The 23,036-nt window shown below is 34.9% G+C and overlaps 2 protein-coding genes across 4 annotated transcripts; both read right to left on the bottom strand.

Moving 5' to 3' along the window:
• Positions 1-1,580: 1,580 nt before the first annotated feature.
• On the bottom strand, positions 1,581-11,257 carry LOC132029854 (transcription factor MYB3R-1-like). 2 transcript variants are annotated; one of them, XM_059419238.1, is made up of 12 exons: positions 11,029-11,257; positions 9,647-9,854; positions 9,365-9,419; positions 7,974-8,031; positions 6,502-6,596; positions 6,295-6,398; positions 5,650-5,778; positions 3,753-5,517; positions 3,014-3,354; positions 2,792-2,906; positions 2,477-2,680; positions 1,581-1,915 (listed from the first exon to the last, which is right to left on the bottom strand). In XM_059419238.1, exons 2-12 carry the CDS (start codon positions 9,733-9,735, stop codon positions 1,784-1,786), a joined length of 3,087 nt encoding a protein of 1,028 aa, XP_059275221.1. In that variant the 5' UTR covers positions 9,736-9,854; positions 11,029-11,257; the 3' UTR covers positions 1,581-1,783. The 2 variants fall into 2 exon arrangements, with proteins under 2 accessions (XP_059275221.1, XP_059275220.1); XM_059419237.1 differs by having other exon boundaries at positions 9,647-9,849.
• Positions 11,258-18,426: 7,169 nt separating this feature from the next.
• On the bottom strand, positions 18,427-20,834 carry LOC132029853 (la protein 1-like). Of its 2 annotated transcripts, none has more exons than XM_059419236.1 (4): positions 20,712-20,834; positions 19,660-19,802; positions 19,091-19,239; positions 18,427-18,492 (listed from the first exon to the last, which is right to left on the bottom strand). In XM_059419236.1, exons 1-4 carry the CDS (start codon positions 20,713-20,715, stop codon positions 18,471-18,473), a joined length of 318 nt encoding a protein of 105 aa, XP_059275219.1. In that variant the 5' UTR covers positions 20,716-20,834; the 3' UTR covers positions 18,427-18,470. The 2 variants fall into 2 exon arrangements, with proteins under 2 accessions (XP_059275219.1, XP_059275218.1); XM_059419235.1 differs by lacking the exon at positions 20,712-20,834 and adding an exon at positions 19,904-20,480.
• Between the last annotated feature and the right edge of the window lie 2,202 nt (positions 20,835-23,036).

The following is a 23,036-nucleotide window of genomic DNA, read 5'->3' as shown; positions in this document are numbered from 1 at the left end:
CTTATTTTCATTAAGCTGATCTTCCAGAATGACACCTTCTGATGAGGACACGTGTGTGCTGCATTACTAGTTTGTCTACCCCGTATTTATTGGTTGAGTGCCATCTCAGCTTGACGGGTTTCGGATACATTTTTCATTTCGTGCAACAAAGTCTAGGTGGAACATTGAATGAATACACTAAAGCTGATATATGGATGATCGCTGATCCAAGATCAGTCCTTTCAGTGAAGTTGGACGGCAATTTTTCAAAATTGGTTCTTCTCACTTTTTTGAATTAAGTTCGGTAGAAGTGTTTATTGGGCATCTCAGATGTACACGGAAAGGAATTTATTAGGGGTAAAAGGAAACTGGAGAAGTAAATTTGGATGAGTTGGTTGGATTGCTATGTGTGGCGGCAGGATCCAACATACTCTTTCCGTTGTTACTGTTCTAGATGTGGAGAAGTTACGAACTGAGGCTATCTTAAATAAGCTGCCTTCGAATGATCAAATCGTTCTACAAAAGTGATGCCCAATAAACACTTCTCTTTTTTTTTTTTTTTTTTTGTATACTCCAGAAAAAGAGCTGATTCAATAGACAAGAACCTCTTGTCACACAGTAGATGTTGGGTCATTCACTTCTCCAGAAATAGATTTCTCGAATACTTAAAATAGTATGTTCGGATAATAGTGGAAGAGGCTTTTTTTTTTTTTTTTTTTTTTTTTGCGAGTCAGGGAGTGTGTTATATCAGTAACAAATGAAGGCATACTTGACCTCCCAACAGAAAAAGGAAAGAGGTGAACATTGGATATGAGAGACTCCTGTTTACACTTGAACAATCCATTCTCTACTCTTATCAGAATATACAGTTAGCTTACAAAAAAAAAAAATTTAGCTTTGTCATATTGTATCTTGGGAGTTACCATTTATCCGATTGAAAAGTTCCTTCTGCATCTCTTGGTAGCTGCTGAAACACAAATAGGAGTTTTGCTGCTTCTAGAGTTTTAGCATATTTTGCTAATCCATCTACCACTTAATTAGCCTCATATGAAGCAATGTGAGACACTTGCTTATAGTTCAACATGATGCGCTTATCCATCTATGTTGGCTCCAACTTTCAGTTACTTGTAATCTTACAACATATTGGAGATAATCAGAGTCCGGTTCAAGAATAAAAATCAGTGATGACTGATGCCATTTCAAACATACCATTAAGCTCCAAACTTGGCTGTATAGGCCTCACCATCTTGAGCAAAGGGCAGTTTCATCAGGCAGTGGAAAGGGCTGCTTAATATTATATCTTTAATAGATTTCTTTTACAAGTTTTTCATTCACAGGAAGGAGTTGCTTGTTTACTGAAGAATTCGCGAACTTGCTACTATTTGAGCCACATTTTTTGTGTACCAACAGGTGAACAAAATGCAACCAAAGTAAATGTCAAAAAATCACATCTAGACCAAGCCATGTTTCCCAATTCAGATCAGAGAGGCAAGGAGTAAGAACAAAATCACTATTTTTTGTTCACCCATTGCCACACAATTCTTATTTTCTCCCTGGATGCAGTAGCATTTGTTCCTGCAAAATGAAGCTTAAAGAAGGGCTTTGTACAAATTGGTTTTCTTATTTAACCAATGGGATTAAGCAGAATAATGTTTAATGAAATGATAACATCTAATCCATATCTTTTGACAAACAATTGGACAAGTATTTGTATAAGGCAAAAATAAAAAACAAAAAAATACACACAGGTATATCAATCTTATATATGTTACATCAAGAATTTCTACCCTGAAAGGACTTGCTGCTACCTGCAGCCTTTCAAGAGGTAGTAGGAAGAAGGACTTGAAAAGCTGTTGTTGCTTGTGCCAAAATTTTCAGTTGCCTTTCCCTTTCCAGGTGATTCACATTCACTGAAATCAAGCGTACGCCTCTCACTCTGCAAATCAACAGACAATAGAAAATGAGGAACCTTGAACTTGTTGGAGTAATATTTGTCAGAAAAGATTTACTACAAGCAAGATATTACTCTGGTCCAAATGCCTCAGTTCCAATTAATATGTGATGTTTGACTAGATACAGAGTTTGAGAAAGAAAAAACAGACTTTTTCCACGCACCAAAAGTATCCTTAGGACTTGTGGTCCTAAACATAATAGGGCATTCCTATGGATATAAATGTCGTTGAGAATAAAATGGGAAGTTTCAAGCTAAAAAAATTTACAAAGATAAAAAAGCGTCATTCTTTGGAACAAACTCTAAAGGGAAGAATAACAGTATTTTTCTTTCAAGTTCATTTTCCGAAAGGATTACGAAAAATTAAGAGGAAAAGATGATAACATTTCTGAAAAAATGCAATATCTGAAAACACATTAACAGAACTGCATAGTTATGACATCTGAAAACACTTCCAAAAATTAGCATAGGATATTAAAAAAAAAAAAAATCACAACTGGGCACGAGATTATTTTGCAATCATCTTGACATTGGGATTGGACATACCATAGCATTTGCGGACAAAAGAGAATGATTTTCATCTGCTTTCTGGTTTTTGGAGTTCCTCCCCCGTAGGATTGACTCTGGAGTATCACCTCCCAAGACCTCCTGGGCATCTGCAAATGCTCCTGCAGTCTGCTCACTCAATTGCTTCATTAATCCAATAGCATCATAGCTTCTGTCACCTGGGCTCATAAACAGCGCAAGATCCTACAAAGTTTCAAAGTACTTGAATATGAGCGCAGAATTTGAACAGAAGAAAAGAGCAAATATAAAGATATTAGTCTCATCGTAGCATGTAATTTCCGAAATCCTATTTACCTCAAAAGTAAGTTCATTATCAAGTCTCGGGCTTGACAGGAAAGAGTTGAGGAACCATGGAGATTTCCAAGCTGACGGAGATTCAATACTCCTTTTATAAGGTGTTTCTCCAGATCTGCGAAGAAATGGGGTCAATGGGCCGTTAATTTTGCGGGAGAGCAATGCTGTGGAAAGGGTATGAATCAAAAACAAAAGAGAGTAAAGAAACAACAACAATCTTACATGCTTACAGTCTCAGTTCCAACTACATTTCCTGAAGTCTCAGCTGCGTTCTCCAAGGCAGTTGATGTTGGAGCGGATTGCATTGATGTAGTGATGACAAAACTACTTCCATCCTTCTTTCCACGTATACGAGGAGAGCAAATAACAGAGAAACATGAAGTCTCAAATGAAGATGAAACAGAACCTTGATTCGATGCAGCTTCAAGCCGTCTAGCATACTGATTTCCTATAGCTTTATTGCTTAGATTTGTAGCTCTGTCAGACTTGGCTCCAAAACGATCAGGAGAAAAGAACAGGTCACTTGCGTTCAGTTCAACTAGAACTCCAGAAGGCTGTTTTATCTGAAACAGGCAGAGCATAAAAGTCATTTCCAACTAATGGATTCTCTGTCGAATCAGTTCAATGGGTCTTGCAAAAAGAATTTGAACGTCAACCCAAAATTAGATTGACTATAAAAGATGTTACAGTATCATGCAACAAGACTATAAAAGATTGTAGAGCACCAGCACATTAAGAATAATGGAAACAAAGGAAATGCAGATATTCAAGATCTTGAACGGAAAGGAAGGAATTTCTTAACATCGAGCCCCAGTTTTTTGGTTGTGTAAATTTTCCAATGAATGTTTTTTCACATATTGAATATCAAATGGTATTGCCAAATACTGACACCAACCACCACCACTCTCAGTCTCAGAAAACACAAAGTGGTGCCAAAGGAAAATAAAATGACTTGACTCACCTTTCCAACTGCTTCATTGGCTCCAAGCTTTTTTCCATCCCTTGTTCCTTGCTCTTTACAGTGAAGTTCACCTCCATCTAACTGTCTCTCAGAAGTTCCACAGCCCGAAAGTCCATTGCGTTCTTTGTCGTCCTCCTTTCGTCCATCTTCAGTTGGATTTATGTTTTCTTTATCTTCAGATGAAGCTTGAAGTTCCAGAGTTTGATCCTTAGTTAGGGAAGACATTGTTGCTTTTTCATTTGCAGAGTCGTCAAACATAACATCTAGTCGAGAAAAATCCTTAGCCAGACTAGAGAATGATTCTTGACGGAGATCACTTTCAAGCTTCTTTCCACATCTCTTTTCTGACAAAGGTGACACCAGATCACGGTGTCGCTTCTTTAATATAGAAGGTGTACTGGTGAAAGTTTTGGCAGCACTTCTCAAGACAGCATCTGGACTACCATCTCTTGATGGTGAATCCCACAACCTAAATGGAGTAAGACAGTTCATAGAACTCATCATCAACTGTCGGATGCCAAGAGGGCTGTAGTCTTGCTGTGGATCATTACCAGATTGTATAAGATCACAACTGAAAAATGGAACATCCAAGCTCGGAAAACGAGGAGGCTCATAGCATAAGGCTCCCCCATCCTTCTGATCTTCTTTTACACCCGAATTTCCATTCACCAATGGACACGTTTGAAAAGTATTTGAAGGAGTTGAGCCAAAATCATCCACAGAAACTAGCTGTGCAGAATCTTTTGTTTGATCCAGTGGGTCCTTCAGGAGAGGATCACCCATTATGTTGTCACAAGGAGTATCAGATTCAGTGGGATATAGAAGACCATCACATTTACTCGTTTCGGACTCCTGTGCTGGGTGTCCTTGTGAAGGATTATGAAACTGATTTGAGGCAATACCAAACATGAGTGAGCTTTGCTCTGAAGGAACAGAACATGGTTGACAGGATGAAGTTCCCATAACATCTGAACAGAGAGGATTTCCCTTTTCTATAGACATATTTCCACCTTCAGAGATCTGATAAATCAAAGAACCCGCAGTTTCATCTACACCATTCATACCAGTTTCAGAAGGAAAGCGTTGAGGAATTCCTGCCTCAGGGTATATCATCGTGCAACCCTCCACAGAAGTAAACATCTCATTCGGCGTATCTAAACCCACAACCATACTTCCGTCATTAGTCGTTTCGAACTTCATTGCATCTTGCTGTGGAAAGGTTACCATGTCATGATTCCCATTACCAGTTAGACACTGCATGAAGAGCCCTGAAGAATCCTGCATCAACTCTAGAGGAGAAATATTAGGTATGTCATCTGGATTAAACTGCCAATCTTTTCCCATGGATGCTGCCCAGCCACTGGGTACTTCTGCCATTGAAAAAGTAATATCATCAAAATTTGGGGCATAGTATTCAGAACATGGTGCTGAACTAGAGCTTGGGTCCTTCCAATAATTTGAATCCTCCAGCAATTTTCCCTCCTCTCTTGTATGTACAAATGCGTTTCCCATGTCACTTGTAGATTGGGAACAGCCAGCAAGATTTGAACCTTGACTGCATTCTGAAACTTCCTCCATTTCTGCTCCTTTACGAACACTATCATCTTCACTACTCTGTTCCATCTTTGTCGAAGAAGGGATTGATTGGATCTGATGGTTGAAATTAGGAAGAGAAGGGAACTGTGCAAGTAAACCTGATGCCAAATACGAGTCCAATTTCTTTTTGACAGAACTATTCCAGTGATTTTTAATTGCATTATCTGTCCTGAAAATCATAGCAAAATCTTTACATGTCATATAGAATAGTGTAGGAATTCTCAGCGTAACAACTCAAAGGGAAAAAGAAACGAAAACACTCTTGTTCTTAAAAAGAGAATGACCGACAGCTTCAAAGTACCTTCCAGGCAAAAATTTTGTTAACTCTGCCCACTTGTTCCCGTAAATTTGATGGGCACGAATGAGAGTCAACTCTTCCTCTTGCGTCCAAGCTTCCTTGTTTATTCCAGGATTCAGATGATTGTGCCACCTGAAAATATCACTCTTAAAAATTATTATAACATATTCACAAATAGAAGTGGAAGATAATGAGCTTCATATTAATAGAGAAATAGTACTTGCAATTTCAATTATGGTAAATAAAAGAAAATCGAACACAAATGACACCACAGAACTATTCTTCCATTGGCAAGAAATAGATGCCTCTACATTACCATGCCATTGACATATATTTCTTATATTTTACTGAGACTTGTCCAAACATTAGTTGATGAACAGCATCTAGCACTGGCTTTAGATGGAAAACAGCAATCAAGTAGGTTAAAAAAATTAATACTCATTAGGAGTGTAGAGCTCTAATTTAAACTGACTCAAAAAAGTTAGGAAGAATTAGGAAATTGAAAACCCACAAGCTACCTCATACAAGCTCTCGAAACTTTACTCACAAGAGAAAGTTGGAGAAAAACTGAAACCATATCAAAGTAAAAAAGCAAATACACACATACCAATTACCATTTAGGAAAACAAAAGAAATCAACTTGCTTACCTTTCCCGACATTGTTTTCCAATACGTCCTGGCAAATGTTGAGCAATGGTGGACCACTTTTTGGGTCCATATTTCTTTACTAATTCGGTTATTACTTCATCCTCCTGGAAGTCAAAAAGTAAAATAGTTAGTAGCAATATAAAAGACATGGATGCCAAGTTTTCCAGAATAGCCACGTATGTGTATTATTCAAGCACATGTATTTACCTCTTTAGACCATGGACCTTTGACAAGTTCAGGGTTGAGAACCTTCTGCCACCTGTGCAAGCATTGTACATCAGTCCGATCCTTAAAACATTCCGCTGCATGGAGTAAATTTCTCAAATCAGTGCATTCGAAATGCTGAAGTAGCAGAAAGCTGATATTATGTCAAATAGTTTCTGCTATAATGATTGGTTGTGTCATAGAACTTCAAAGACAGTTGTACCAATTCAACGTGGCATATATTATAACAGGAAAGACTCTGATGACAAAAACTTAATCCACCAAATATTTCTAAAGAAAATGATAGTGGAGAAAGGTTAAACAAACTGGGAAGACCAACTCATTTAACTAGCACATCTCTAACCCAGTGCACAACCAATTTATGCATTATTGATGTCTGGAAATATATGACTACCAGCTGCTGCATCCTCTTATCAAATATGGATACTGTGAATAAAAGTATGAGCAGAAAAAGTAAGGACAAGTGAGCAATGAACCGTTGATGCAGAAGACAATAGCAGTGAGTGGGAGCTATCAAGGTTAGAGTTGCTCCGAACAGACAAGGTTTACCTCATCCAGAGCAAATGTCATTTTTTGACTTAGTACTGCTATTAAGATGTGCAAAAGAAAAGTGAGTATGTAATGTCAAATAAAAAACAATGTGGACGCGACGAGTTAACTGTTACTTTAGAACTTGTTATGCGAAAAGTAGCATTGCAAAGAACCTCCATTCAAAGAGTAAAAGAAACATAATACAAATCAAGAGAAGTTGAACCCTTGGAATATGAAACGCTTTTCTCTTTAAAAGCTCCATTAAGCATATTCCTGCGGTGAATCTCAAAGAACTCAACCAAATATAAACACACCATATCCTAATTCCTAAAACAAAACTGCCTCCCTATGAGGACCTCTAGGTCTTATTCTTGAGCTATGATCAACTTCCAACTCAAAGTAAATGTTGGTTTCCGCAGGATTGACCAAAATTGAGCTAAGAGGATGTGTTTGGGCCAATTTTTCAGAGACTTGAACATTATTTCACTTATTCCATCTTGAAACAACCACTACCTGTGTCTTAAACTTCGAACAGCTGCCCTGGTATGGCCTTTATTTCTTGAACTACGATTGACTTTTTCCTTCAAAGTATATGTTAACTCTAAGCATAAATGTTAATGAGGTCTTTTGTCCTGAAATTATGGCTTAGCACATTATAGTAGGTCAAGACAAGTAGAAGCACTAGTGCGCACATCAAGAGAAACTGACATTTTACAGAAGCCGACAAATAACTTTTACTTCCTGTGTCTGTAAAATGACAACTCATTCAAAGAAACTCAAGTTAATGTAAAAACATCACACCGCTGTATAACCCAAGTGATCCCAAGTGGCAGGATAGCGTTTATCATTAGCATAGTGTGTTAAAGGTGAAAGATCAGCAGTGTGCCCCACAAATGTCAAGCACATTAGTTTCGTGTTTTTACCTATCTTTTTCCAGTTTTTCCCCTTAAAACGTTGGACTGCTTTGCGTAGGATTTCATCCTGAAAGAAGGGATTTATGTTGTTAGGACGATATAAAACAAAGAGTTGAAATGTATACTGAAATTGATCATGCCCCAGCACATGTAAATATGTATAAAACGAAAATCAAAACCTAGTTCAGAAGGAACCACAGAATTCAACAACTAATGCTTACAAAACTTTAAGTAGACGTCCAATCAATAGCCATCTACCACATAGGACGCTGATGTTTTTTCTACATAGTGACTTTTCCATCAAAATAAATTCTCTGCTATTATGTAGATTCAAATTGAGTATCGCTCATATGTATTGATCAGGATAATCAGCTATAGAATTCTCGGGGAAAAGGGAAATAAGATATTCTTGTCCTAAATTTATAACAGTAAAGGAGGCTATCAGCAGCTGATGCGTAGGAAAGTGAACAAAACACTCAGGCCCATATGATTCACTATCTCTGCCTGCATCCTATGTGATACAGTCATACAGGTGAACGAATGAAAGATGTTTTAAGAGCTCAGCAGCTGCAACGCTTACACACAAGTATGTAATATAGTTTTTTTGGACAAACCAATAGACACAATCTTGATAATCCTTTTGAGTTCTTACATAATATAGTAAGTATACCTGAACTGTAGGATACCTCTCTTTCTTTTATCACACTAGTGCATATCAGTATTTTCTTATTGCCATATCAATTGAGTTATGTTACTTACCAATAACAGATATTCCTGGGCTAACTTTACGAGGAAACAATTCCCAGAAGGAGTTTTCTTACAAATTCAGATGTTTTTATGAATACGAAACAAATACCATAAACCTATTTAAAGTTTCGAAATATGTAGCAGTTAGTAGTCAATCGCTAGTGCCGCTTAGCGTAGTATTCTTTTTTCTCAAAAGCATGGGTAAATCGACTATGCCACAGCGCCAAACTAGTTGAAAGCAGCAATATGAATCTTCCACATAATTCTGCTATATGAGGATTCATCATAATTTAATTATTGTTACACTCCCTCTTTTACTTTTACTTGGGACCTACACCTCATAGACGCGGACAAGAACTTTTTATTTAAGAATCACCATTCCCACCTTATTTATAGCGTTATAGAACCTGGAAAAAAGTCTCCATCCTAGGTATGGATTACCACCGTCTCCCAACGGAGGAAGAGTAAAGCTTAAGAGTAAAGAAAAAGGAACAAAAAGGAAAAACACATACATTAAAAAAGACAGTAACTATCCATTGCTTACCAAGAAGGAAGGCAATAAAAGAAATTTAAAATAAATAAATAAACAGATAAAGAATAGCTTGAGTGCATGAAATTTTGACTTGTTCTATATGGAGGAAGTGCCCACTTACTTCTTCAGGAGTCCATTGCCCCTTTGTGGAACGTCTCGTAGGACCGCTAGTTCTCCTGTTAATATTAGCACCAGATGAGTGAGTAGTTCAACATTCCACAGACTATTTGAGTGAGATTTACCGAAGTAGAGGATATCTGAACTCAAAACTCATCCACTAAAAGACTGAAGGATTTGTGTAACATAGCAGAAAATATTCAATAAGCAAAATGCACAAAATCACGTAATGGCACTTAAAATATATAGTATGAGAGAAGCAATGGTCCAGTGCTTTGAAAATTACCCATGTAAAGGTCGAACTCTTTGGAGACTATTGCTTTGGAGACTAGTGCTAGTGCCATCTGAAGGAGTGCTTATTCTATCACTTTCCATGGTTTTTTGACACAAAGGCAAATCTACATAACCCAACGCCGAAAGGTTGATAATTTTCTCCACAATGTCTTCCCCAATTCATTATATGCCACCCGAAGATGTGGGTTCTCCTACCTGATCTTATGACAAAATGAGAGGATAAGGTCAGAGAAAAAACAACAGCACAATGGTTGCTAAAAAAGCATGAGATAACTATTAAAGAAATAAAACCATTCAGAGAATTTCCTCTGTGGAAAAGGAGGAAGCAAAATATACAAAGAGGCCTCGACTGCCTCATTTATCATTATACCACATCTGATCTTTGATGAACAAACTAGAAGCCGAGTTTCAGCAATTAAAAGTCTGTTCGATCCTAAATTATTTTTAGTTTTGGAAGTAACTAGCTTTAACTTAGCGCTGTTCAAATTGTGAAACATTCGAATTGTGCTTTGTTTGAAAAAATCCATTTCAAGCGAAGCTTATTTTATCAGAAAGCAAGAAATTCGAACCAACAAAGAAAAGAAAATATGGCATATGAATTCTGACTGGATCAACAAAATCAAAGAAAACATCCACCCTACTCACAAGCCCTTCAAATATTCTAAGCCACATGGGATCAATAAATATTATTATTATCATGCAATCAGCTGATCCTTTTAGGTGTTATGATCAGAAAGACAAAAAGAAAGCTTACACTATAGTCTGATATAAGAAGCTTAAATAAACTAGGCGATAACAGCATTCAAAAAATCTGTTATCAAACTCATTGATCTTATTTTTTGTCTCTCTTTGAAGCCTAAAAATCTCATGTAGATTTTCTCACCTTTTGATTTTCTTTCTTCATCTTTTGATTAATAAATTTCAAAATCACCTTTACAACTACTAGAACAAAGTGAAAACACAGCTTCATTTAATAACTATAGCCAGCATACTTCAAACTCAAAAAGTGAAAGCAAAATTTTATAAAACATACATTATCATAGACACCACAGTCATTAAAATTGAGGTTTAAGTCAGAATTAAACAGAAAAATTTGGGCAAATAATACTCTAAAATGAACAAAAAGAAATTAATAAATGATCAAACTAATTGGGTTTGCTAATCCAAGGTGTCATTTCACATAAACATAAATTAGGGTTCAAGATACAACTTTTAACAAACAAGATTCAAACTTTACAACTACCCAAATACCAAGAATCATAAATTAAACAAAACCCACAACATAAAAGATCAATTTCATTCAACCAAACCCAAAAAATAAACATAAACAAAGAAAATTAATTACCCATCATAGAAAGAAAAAAATGCACTTACCAAACTCAACTTCAAAAAATTCAACCAAACCAATGGAATAATGAGAACAAAACACATTTGCAGATCCCCAAAACACAAAACAAAGGAAAATTCACAAATAAATTTGAAGATCTGCAAATGAATTTTAGTGAGAGAAAGTGTCTAGAGAGAAGTGGGTGTGTTTTTGTTGTTTGAAGAAAATAATGAGAAAAAAAAACGGTCTGTAAGGAATTCAAATGTTTAAAGAGGGCGGCCAATGAGGATTTAAGGTTTCAAAAACATATTAGGAAGTGATCTGAGCCGTTGGATTGGTTTTATATTTGGTAAGTTTTCAAATATTTTCAGCGTTAACGGGCAAGTTTCTACCTGCTACCTGCTTTTGTGGTTTCCTATCTCTTTTTCACTTTAAAGGCATGGAAATCCTTTTTTTTTCTTTTTCTTCTTTTTATTTTCTTTTTATTTTCTTTTTCAAGGAGGCTAGATTTAGTAAAAAAATAAAAATAATTCTGAGAAATGTCAATTTATAAGATTATTATATGTATTTGACCTCCCAAAAAGTTTCACTTCTGCAACATTTAGAAATTAACGTTTTCTATAGTTTTTATTATATCACTAGAAGCCGTAGTATACACGATGTGTGTGTGTTCATTAAAAATTTTAACTTTAATATTTTAAGATATAAGCTGCTAAAAATTTGAAGTGAGACTCATCTTTTTAATTTAAAAAATTGAGCAAAATAAGAGAATTATGTAGAGGAAAATCCTTCGATAACTAATTCAGTTCGGATATTGAGTAGGATTCACCAACCGCTAGATATAGCACGTAAGACTATAGTCATATGAATTTAACATGAATTACTCGGCCTCTTTTAAAAAACGGCCTTTCAGACAAGAAACATTGTTAATCCTGCTAATGGGAGCAAAGGAAGGTCTCTTTCGCCATGACTCATGAGCATTTGCACAAAGAAAGGAATTTTGTATAAAAGGTCGGAAAGAAAGCTTTTTATCTTATTTTAAGTGGTTCTTTGTTTTTGTGTGAGCGCGGATGCGGACTATGAGAAGACAGAAAGGACTGAATGATGTCAACCAACCAGACAAAGACATTCAGATATGAAAAAATTAAAAAAATAAGTGTATTAAGCTTGTAATTTCCTAGCTAGCTAGCTCATGACCGCCTTTTTTCTAATGAGAAGTTAGAATCCTTAAAAAAATAGTAGCATCTTGTAAGGTTTTTTAGTAGATAAAACGATTTCTTTCACTTTTAAATCTCAAACAATTTTATCTAGAGACAGTACATAAAGATTTAAGGTTATTTCTTCAAATTGCTCTCCATTTTGAACCACGTTTATTATAAAAACGGTTTTTCTTATGTCATATCAAATCATAATATTAGAAAAAGAGATTTATAGAGAATCAAAAAATAATTTTTCCGATAGTATAGTGTGCTCGCAAGATTTGAATAGTCCCATAGAATTGGATGGCTTAAGTACTAAAGAAAGATGTGAGACCTAGCTGACCATTCGATGATTTGCATTTTTATTAGCATCACAAATTAAAAAATAATCATCACTAATGCGTTAAATTGTGCTAAAAAACTGAAGTGGCTCTTTGGCGTATATTTCAAAAATATCAGACTGGGAAGTTTGTAATTTGTCCTCATTGATTCTAAACTTACAAAAAATGTTGACTGATGTTTTTTCTCGGCCAATTTTGAATAGAGTGATTATAACGGTTCAATTGGGATATATGTTGATAATCAAATTGCTATATTATTTTCTTATTTCAATAAATTGCTGAAATTTTCAAAAAAAATTAAGTATTATTTGGTATCCGGCTCGTCGAGATGAACTTTCAACAAATGAAAAATCATTCATAAATTGCAACGGCTTTTTCTACTGCATTTGGTGTATGAATAAGTCGGTGAAGGAATGAATATTTCCAATGACTGTTAATTGGGTGAAGTTCATGAAAAATTTATAACAGCTTAGTCATTGAGATATTAAAATGCTCATAATCGAATAGCTATATGATCTTCTTATTATATTTCAATAACTAAATTGCTGGAATTTTTAATTTTTTTTAAATAAATATTAGCTATCCAGCTCGTCGATCTGAACTTTCAATGAATGAAATGTCAGCAAGAAATTGTAATGGTTTTTTCAAATGCATTTGTTGTATGAATAAGTTGGTGAAGGATTGAATATTTTCAATGATTGTTAATGGGGTCACGGACAAATTTTTAACGGCTTAGTCATTGAGATATTAAAATGCTCATAATCAAATAGCTATATTATCTTCTTATCATATTTCAATAAGTAAATTGCTTGAATTTTTGAGTTTTTTAAAGGAATATTCGGTATTCAGCTCATCGAGATGAGCTTTCAATAAAATGAAATGTCATCAATAAATTGTACTAGCTTTTTCAACTGCATTTGGTGTATCAATAAGTCGGTGAAGGATTGAATACTCTAGACGGTTGTTAATCGGTGAAGTTCACAGACAAATTTTTAACAGCTTAGTCATTGAGATATTAAAATGCTCATAATTAGATAGCTATATTATCTTCTTATCACATTTCAACAAGTAAATTTTCGGAATTTTGAAAACTTTTAAGGAATATTAGGTATCCAGATTCTCGAGATGAACTTTCATCGAATGAAATGTCATAATAAATTGTAATGGCTTTTTCAATTGATTTGGTGTATGAATAAGACGGTGAAGAATTGAATATTTTCGATGATTGTTAATCGGTGAAGTTCACTGACAAATTTTTAACAACTTAGTCATCGAGATATTAAAATGTTCATAACGAGATTGCTATATAATCTTCTTATCATATTTCAAAAAGTAAATTGCTGGAATTTTTGAATTTGTTTAAGAAATATTGATATTCAGCTCGTCGAGATGAACTTTCAATAAATGAATTGTCATCAATAATAATGGCTTTTTCAACTGCATTTGGTGTATGAATAAGTTGATGAAGGATTGAATATTTCCAATGACTGTTAATCGGTGAAGTTCACGGACAAATTCTGAACGGCTTGGTCTTAAGGTATTGCAATGCTCAAAATCAAAGTGCTATATTATCTTCTTATGATCATATTTTTAATTAGTAAGTTGCAGGAATATTTTTTTTTTAAAAAAAAAAAAAAGAAATATTCTCTATCCAGCTCGTCGTGATGGACTTTCAACAAATAGAATGTCATTAATAAGTTGTAATGGCTTTTTCAATTGCATTTGGTGTATGAATAAGTTGGTGAAGGATTAAATATTTCTGAAGACTGTTAATCGGTGAAGTTCACGAACAAATTTTTGACGGCTTAGTCATTGAGATATCAAAATGCTCATAATCAGATTGCTATATTATTCTCTTATCATATTTCAATAAGTAAATTGTTGGAATTTTCGAAACTTTTAAGAAATATTTGGTATTCAACTCATCGAGATGAACTTTCAACAAATGAAATGTCATCAATAAGTTGAGATGGCATTTGGTGTATGCATAAGTTGGTGAAGTATTGAATATTCCGACGATTGTTAATCGGTGATGTTCCCGAACAAATTTTTAATGACTTAGTCAACGAGATATTAAAATGCATTTGTTTCATTTTCAACGGCTTGTTGTCGAGAAACAAAATGAATCTCTAAAATACCTTCCTTTAACTCTGTCCACTTGCTCCCCTTCACTACTTAATACAAATTTGCGACATACAATTTTTGGTGAAAATGGGATCTCTTGCCCTCTTGCAATTTGAATAGAAGAAAATGGCTTCCAATTTTTGTCTCTAAATTACAAAAGATCATTCTTAATCCTATTTAAGAAGGGATGATCAAAATTTTTTGTTTATCTACAAGTTATTTAACGACGAATTAGCAATAAATTTCGTAGCTAATTCTTTTTTCTTTTTGGAGTTTGATGGGCATGAATCAGAGTCGTCTCCTCCTCTTCCTCTTGAATATAAGCTCCTTGTTTATTGCAGGTTTATGGCACCTGAAAAGATCACTCTTAAAATAACTATAACAAACTCAACAATAAAAGTGAATAAATTAAGAGCTTGGAGAAACAGTCACTTGCAATTTTAATTATACTAAATAAAAGAAAATACAAGATAAATGACACCACAAAACTCCCATGAGAGTTAAGGACATAGTTAATGAACAACAACTAGCAGTTAGTGGAAAAGGTTCATAAACTTTAAAAAACAGAAATTAGGTACATAATATGTCGTTAATCGTTTGTAGCTAATAACATGTTGCTAATCCATCACTAAATAAGATTAGCGACGAATTTTATTGTTTAGCTAGAGTTTGTCTGTTGATAATCCCTATTTTTAAAGTGATAGGGAGAACAACAATCAATAAATAGGTTTAAAAAATTAATGTTCATTGCGAGATGGCTGCATATAGAGGAGGGGGACCTTATGAGGTTAAGAGAGTAGCTAGGAGTGTAGATTATTTAAACTGAATAAAAAAGTTAGGAAGAATTAGGAAGTTGAAAGCTCATAGTCAACAGGAAATTATAAAGTTGGAAGAATTATTATGGAGTTAAGAGAGTAGCTACGAGTGTATGAATGATCAATTGGTGAGAGTTTGAATATTTTTGACAACTGTCCATCTTTCATAGGTATGTGTGGCTAAGTTTCTTGTTTTACTGTTATGTGAACTTAACGTAATTGTTATGGATTTTATATTCTTTAATTGATTTTATCGTATTGAGCTATTTATTTAAATTTTGTTCTTAAGTGTTCAATTGCTTTCGTAACAATGGACACTATCATCTTTATTCGAACTTGAAAAAGGGGTTTTAGGATTAATGATGTAAGATCAAATTTATTGAGTCCATAAACCTTAGGCATTAGAGGGAATCATTTTTTTGCACGGATTGCCCTTCTTTTGGGGTGGTCTTTAAATTTCCCCCCTCATATTTGTGGTCTTTAAATTATGCCCCTCATATTGCTGGTCTTTAATTTTTGCCCTTCGCATTGGAACCCTGAGCATTCACGCAGAAATTATGAGGTTCTGGATTTGAACCCCCGCTCAAGCATAAATTAAAAAAAAAAAATTGCAAGGCAAAGTTTGGGTCGCGTGTATGCCGGATCCGGCATCACTTGTTAAGGAATTACCAAAGTTATGCCGGACCCGGCATACTCATGCCTTGGCGTACTTGGCATAAGTAGGCGGGTCCGCATCACTTTGCGCACTTAACAAGTTTATGCTCGGAGTCGCATACTGGGTTAGAACTTTTTATGGGCAAATTTTTAGTTAAGCCTTAACTAAAAGTCTTTTCCTAGTTATGCCTTATGAGGCAGACTTTTAGTTAAGGCACAACTAAAAGTATGCCCCATAAGGCGAAACTTTTCCTTAAGGCATAACTAAAAATTTGCCTTATAAGACAAAGTCTATATCTTAAGGAAAAGTTATGCCTTATGAGGCATACTATGTCTTGGAAAAGTTATGCCTTATGGGGCATGCTTTTAGTTATGCCTTAACTAAAAGTCTGCCCCATAAGGCATAATTCATAGAAAAGACTTTTAATTAAGGCTTAACTAAAAGTTTGCCCATTAAAAGTTTGCCCATAAATATGCCGGACCCAGCATAAACTTGTGAAGGAATGACCAAAGTTATGCCGGACCCGGCATACTTATGCCAAGTCTGCCCATAAGGCATAAGTATGCCGGGTCCGGCATAACTTTGGTAATTCCTTAACAAGTGTATGCCAAGAGCATAAAATTTAAACTCTGCCTTGCGAATTTTTTTAAAATTTTTGATTGAGTGGGGGTTCAAACCTAGAACCCATGGATTTTAGCCGAAGGGCAAAATTTAAAGATTTCAAATATGAGGGGCAAAATTTAAAGACCACCCCATAAGAAGGGCAATTCGCAAAATCATGTGTGAATTGTATATGGATATGAATATACCTAGTCATCTTAGCTAAGTAATACACGAATTCTTTATGCATAATTCTTTTAGATCTAATCCCATAATAAACCTATAAGTCAATAATCCAAATAAATGAATACCATTAATTAGACGAATTTAAGACACAAGATTGTCATAACCATCATTATAGGTTTGTTTGTTCATGTTCATATTGAGGAGCGGAATTAGCGTAGAGTTTATGAGTTCAGTCGAACTCAACATCTTTAGAATAAAGTTTGTATTGTCTTAAAAAAATTCATTGAATTTATACACATTATTAATTTAGAACTCACTAACTTAATAGAACTAAAATCCGAACCCATAAACTTCAAATCTTGACTACACCTTTATCATTTTTTTTTGGACGGATTGCCCTCAAAAGCGTTGGTCTTTAATTTTTGTCTTTCGCTTAAAAAAGTGGCCCGCTCAGTCAAAAAAAAAATGGCAAGGCAAAGCTTTGCAAAAAATTTGCCTTATAAGGCAGAATAAGGCCAAAAAAAAAAAAAAAAAAAATTACTCTGTTGAGCCGGATTCAAACCAAGAAACTCGGGATATTTTGAGCGAAGGACAAAAATTAAAGACCACCCCAAATAAGGGCAAGGGTGCAAATTGCCCCACTCAATTAATATTAGTTTGATGCTACTCATTCTTTGACACCTTAGCTTTCACGACTAAGTAATTATTATAATTATTTATAGCTTGATCACGATTTGTGGTTTATAGTCTGTTCTAGTCAGCCCTAATGGAAATAATACTTGTAACAATAATTACATGTGCAACCACGTATATTTGTTATTCGTTTGAAAGACATAAATGTAATGAAAACTTTTACATCGCGCCTCGTTCAACCTAATCTAATATAATAATTAGTATAATAGATGGGATAAGAGTCAAAATTATATACTAGCTCCAAACCGCATATCCAAACTAGGGTTGGGTATAAACACCGAGAAACAAAAGAATCGGACCAAATAGAATTAATTGAGTTTTTCAGTTTCGGTTTGGTTACAGTTCTTGTTTTTCTAAAAGTTCGGTATTTGCTTATGGGGTTCCGGTTCTTCAGTACTTGGGTTTAACTTACCGTTGTTCTTTCCTGTATATCAAATTTGCAACTGAGGAATAACGAAATATAACATGACATTGCTCTCCCTGTATACTTATTAACCATAAAGAAGTTAAGTCAGATATACTAAGAACGCAATTGTTTGTAGGGAGCTGCTACGACATAGTTGTCGTGCAATAAAATTATCATTACATACCCCAAACTGTAAGCCTGTGCAGAAAATATGTTAACAAGAAATGAAAATTGAGAAGTAAATGACTCCCGGTTTGAATTATACTTTGGAACACAACTTAAAATAGCTTTTTATGAATTAGAAAGCATAAGTAACCTATTTTTTAATTAAAAAAGTAACTTATTAATCAAGCCCATACCCTAAAAAGGAATTAGAACAGCCGAACCAAACCAAACCGAACTTCATACAACGCCCCTCCCGAACCGAACGCCCATCCCTAATTAAAACGGAAAAGTATCCACAATGTTCTTCAATATCTTTGTTGAAGAAACCTGTGAAACAAATTTAGGAACGTGTAAACAGAAAGAACGGACAATTTCTTTGCTAATTTTGTAAGAGGTATAAACAGAATCTAAAACAAACAATTTTCACTAATAAAGCAAAAGGTTGTACATATCTAAATAGTCTAAACGTTATAATCAACATCGATAATCAACAACCACTACAAGTTATCCTCATCAGATTCAATTTCATGAAAAATTCATAATCAACAACAATAACCACTGCAATTTAATCCTCATCAGATTCAGTGTCTTACAAACTTCAAGTCTCAATAATCTAAACGTGATAATCAACAACGATTACCAACAACCACTACAATCTAATTCTCATCAGATTCAGTCTCTTCCTCATCATCGGATTGTATTACTTAAGAAAAGATGTAAGAACTAAAAAATTTGGTGACATGCTGATTTTGCTCTGAATCTTGATGTTTTACTGGATTTTCTGGGGGTTCGGTACAGATATAATCGGATCCCTGGCAAGCTTTTCTAAGATAGTACGGCTAAGTGTTGTTCTTGGTGTTTTATCTGTATTGTCTTAGTACTGTGCTTCATTAATAAAATTACCCTATTAATAAAAAAAACTTACGTTGGTTTCAGTTCTAATTCGACTCCTTCGTAAACCAAGTTTTGGTTCACAATGTTAGCAGCATCTTCTTCACTGGAGAACTCAACCAGAGCAGCGCCACAAAACACCCTTTTGTCAGCTACATGACGAGGCAGTCTCACACTGTTAACCTAAAATAAGAAGCAAACAAAAAATCATTGACTGGCAGCACACATGTTACTCTCTTGGTTATCTTTTCTTCGTGCAGTCGCATTTTGGAATATCAATACAAGTAATGCAAAATTCACAGTGGTCAGGCGGAATTATGGATATGTCAAGAAGGATACAGCATAAATCAATCGTACTGGAACACCAAAACAATCTCAATAGCTGCTCATCATGCTAAGTTTCTAACAATGTAGAAATATTTTTTTAAAAGGAACAAGAAAACATTTCAATAGAAATGTTTTATTTCATCCCAGCCCACCCTCTATTCTCCCTTTTTACCAATAGGTCAGTTTAACAAATAGAATAAAGATAGAAAATTTCAATATAAGTAAGGCAAGAACAACACTTGAAAAGTAAGGCAAGAGCAAAGTTACAGACGTCACCTTGCCATGCTGACTAAAGGAGGACTCAACATCTTCAAGCTTGACACTGTATTCCAATGGAGAAGCAGCAATCGTCCTAACATCAATTTGCTCAATAACCCCCTCAGGCTTGGCAAGCTCGCTAACTCTACCAACTCTCTTCCCTATAATATAAACCAAGTATAATCAGCCAATTTCCTATTATGTCATCCAGTAGTGATCAAAGAGTACAAACATTAAAAGCAAAACCACAGAAAGAACCTACCATCGTCCGAAATCTTAAGAAAAGAAGAAGCTTTTAAAGCTTCAACAACAGATTGTATAGTATCATCTGATATATCTTCTGGCTTTGCATCCCCCAAACCCAAGTGACCCCTCATCCGTGAAAACGAACATATCAAAGCTAAATTGACCACTATAAAGCTTTAGTTAAGTACTACAATACATTTTACCTAAGAAAACATACAACAAAAACAATCATTAATATCCGTTTCACTTCAGTACCCAGTATTATGAGGATTCTTTGAAAATTGACTGGTTTTATTTTGCCAGTCTACTTATTACAGCTCTCCTTCAATATCCGGTTTTGCACCAACAGAGTTATCCAGAAATACATACAAGTCCATAGTTAGGTGAGTTTAAAAAAAAAGTACAAGTCTTGTGCATATACTTCCTGAATTTTAAAAGACTTGCACAACTTTCGGATCACATTATAAACAACATTCTTCCAATACCTCAATGATTAAAGAGATCATCTTTTTTTTTTAAGGTTAAAGAGTTCATCTTTAGCACGTATGTCAAAGAGCTCATATACTTCCAGAAATAAAAAAAAATTTAAGGTTAAAGAGTTCATCTTTAGCATGAATGTCAAAGCTAAAGTAACCAATATTTAGCCTTTTGTTCAGTACTAGTCATAAGTCAATTTTCTTGGAACACAACTTAAAATAGCTTTTTATGAATTAGAAAGCACAAGTAGCCTATTTTTAATTAAAAAAGTAACTTATTAATCAAGCCCATACCAAAAAAAATTAGAAAAACCCAACCAAAAAACCGAACCAAAACAAACTTCATACCCATTTTCAAGAAACCGAAGAACCGAACCGAACACCCATCCCTAATTAAAACGGAAAAGTATCCACAATGTTCTTCAATATCTTTGTTGAACAAACCTGTGAAACAAATTTAGGAATGTGTAAGGTATAAACAGAATCTAATACAAACAATTTTCACTAATAAAGCAAAAGGTTGTACATATCTAAATAGTCTAAACGTTATAATCAACAACGATAATCAACAACCACTACAAGTTAATCCTCATCAGATTCAATTTCATGAAAAATTCATAATCAACAACAATAACCACTGCAATTTAATCCTCATCAGATTTAGTGTCTTACAAACTTCAAGTCTCAATAGTCTAAATGTGATAATCAACAACGATTACAAACAACCACTACAATCTAATTCACATCAGATTCGGTCTCTTCCTCATCATTGGATTGCACCATGTGTTATCTTCATAAATTTCTGCAAATTTAGCTTCGAGTTTATAAATTTAGCTTCGAGTTTATCACTTTTGAATCAACTCTGCAATTTGACTTCGTATCGCTTCCATTTTTTGAGAAGTAGAAGCATTAGACTCCACGAGAGACGCAGAACTCCAAGCCCGTAGACTCTATGGTTAGGAGAGGGTGACGAGGTTCGTTGGCATCCGAGATTCGTGAATATTGCTAGGATATTGTCAGGACGAATGAATGCTTCAGATGTGAATTCATCAAAGCTCTCACAAAATCTTTTAATATCAAAATCTCAGTGACTCAAGATAATACCTGTAATAGAAGACATGACGGATTTTGTATTTGAGGTAAGACCGGAAATCCCCTTGCCTGAAGGATTAGTTGTGGAGATTTGGAATGGTTGTCGGGTTATGACATTCGATACAATGGTTACCGAGCGTCATTCGGGGGAAGTGCATCCGGGATACCCTATATGGCTCGAGAACCAACCAGTTGTGAAAGTTCAGCCCAAGAGATCCACAAAAGGGCCAATAGATTATGAAGCCGAAATGGACATAATGGACATAAACATCGTGATGGCGATGCAGGAGCACCATGCCGCTAATCAAATCTTAAAAGCAGATTTAGAGCGGCATCTATGACACAGCGTATGAAATTATTCCCTTTGCAAAGGGCTTCCCTTTGCAAAGGGCATCTATGACATATCTAATAAATTATAGAAGCCCAAATTCTTATACAAAGAAACCGCAGTCGAAGATCGATCTAATACAACAAACATAAGCAATCCGCAACATCAAGTTTTACAACATCCTTAAACTCAAACCAGAAGCTTAGACAACTCTCACCCTGAAATCCTAATTTGGAAAGAAAACGTAAGAAAGCCATTGAGGCGAAGTGGTCAGTTCTATGTGGAGGAGGCAGAGAAGATATAAATAGAATATAAACGTGTGGTTGCTAGGGTTGCTGACACATGAAAATTTGAAAGTAAAGCACCTCGAAATTTCTCAAATTCCGTAACAGCTCTATAAGTTTTACTAATGCTATAAATAATTTACGGAAAAGGGCCAAATATACCTTGTACTATTGGAAAAGGGTTAAATATATCCTTCATTATACTTTGAGTTCAAATATATTCCGTCGTTATACTTTGGACATAAATATACCCCTCCATCGTTAAATTTGACTAAGATGAACATTTAATCCTATGTGTCACTGACATTTATTTAGGTGAATGTCACGTGGCATGCCACCTCATCACCCCTAACACATTTTACTCATCTCCTCTTTCTTCACTAAAATTTCCTTCCCCTCCACCACCATTGCCACCGTACCGCCACTAATGTTGGCGTGCTGTGCATTATAAGGAAATAACAGAGTATTCTTAAATCACAGAGAAAAATTGGTTCTTTTTTTTTTTTTTCCTTTCTTTTAACCCATTTTTGGTAATCCTATGGAGATAGCCATTATTGATTGGAAAACCATTGATTCAAGATTCGTTAAGGACGATATGTATGAGCATTATAACGCTCCAAAATGGGTTGCCCCTGATGTTCCTGTTGATGATGCTTGGTTCTGCAGACCTGGTAAATTATAAATTTTAACCAATGAGTTCGATTTCTTTCTTTGTTCTTTCTAATTATTGATGTGACTTAATTTTGGGGCTTCTTGTTTTGGAGCAGAATATAATCATCCAAAGACAGTAGAAGATTTCTACAGAGTAGCTACCCCTTCCTCCTCCTCTAAGGTTTGTGCTTTCTTTCCCATTTTTACGTCCGAAATTTTGTTATTTAAGTTATTAATTGCGCTTCTCATCTCTCGGTTGATGAAATGTGGAAAAGGGTATAGTAATTTGAGTATTTCTGATAGTTTTAAGATAAATTC

This window comes from Lycium ferocissimum, chromosome 9 (genome assembly GCF_029784015.1).
Source record: "Lycium ferocissimum isolate CSIRO_LF1 chromosome 9, AGI_CSIRO_Lferr_CH_V1, whole genome shotgun sequence".
In the NCBI taxonomy this organism is placed as follows: domain Eukaryota; kingdom Viridiplantae; phylum Streptophyta; class Magnoliopsida; order Solanales; family Solanaceae; genus Lycium; species Lycium ferocissimum.
The sequence above is the reverse complement of the archived record's forward strand: the minus strand, read 5'-3'. Positions and strand labels throughout refer to the sequence as shown.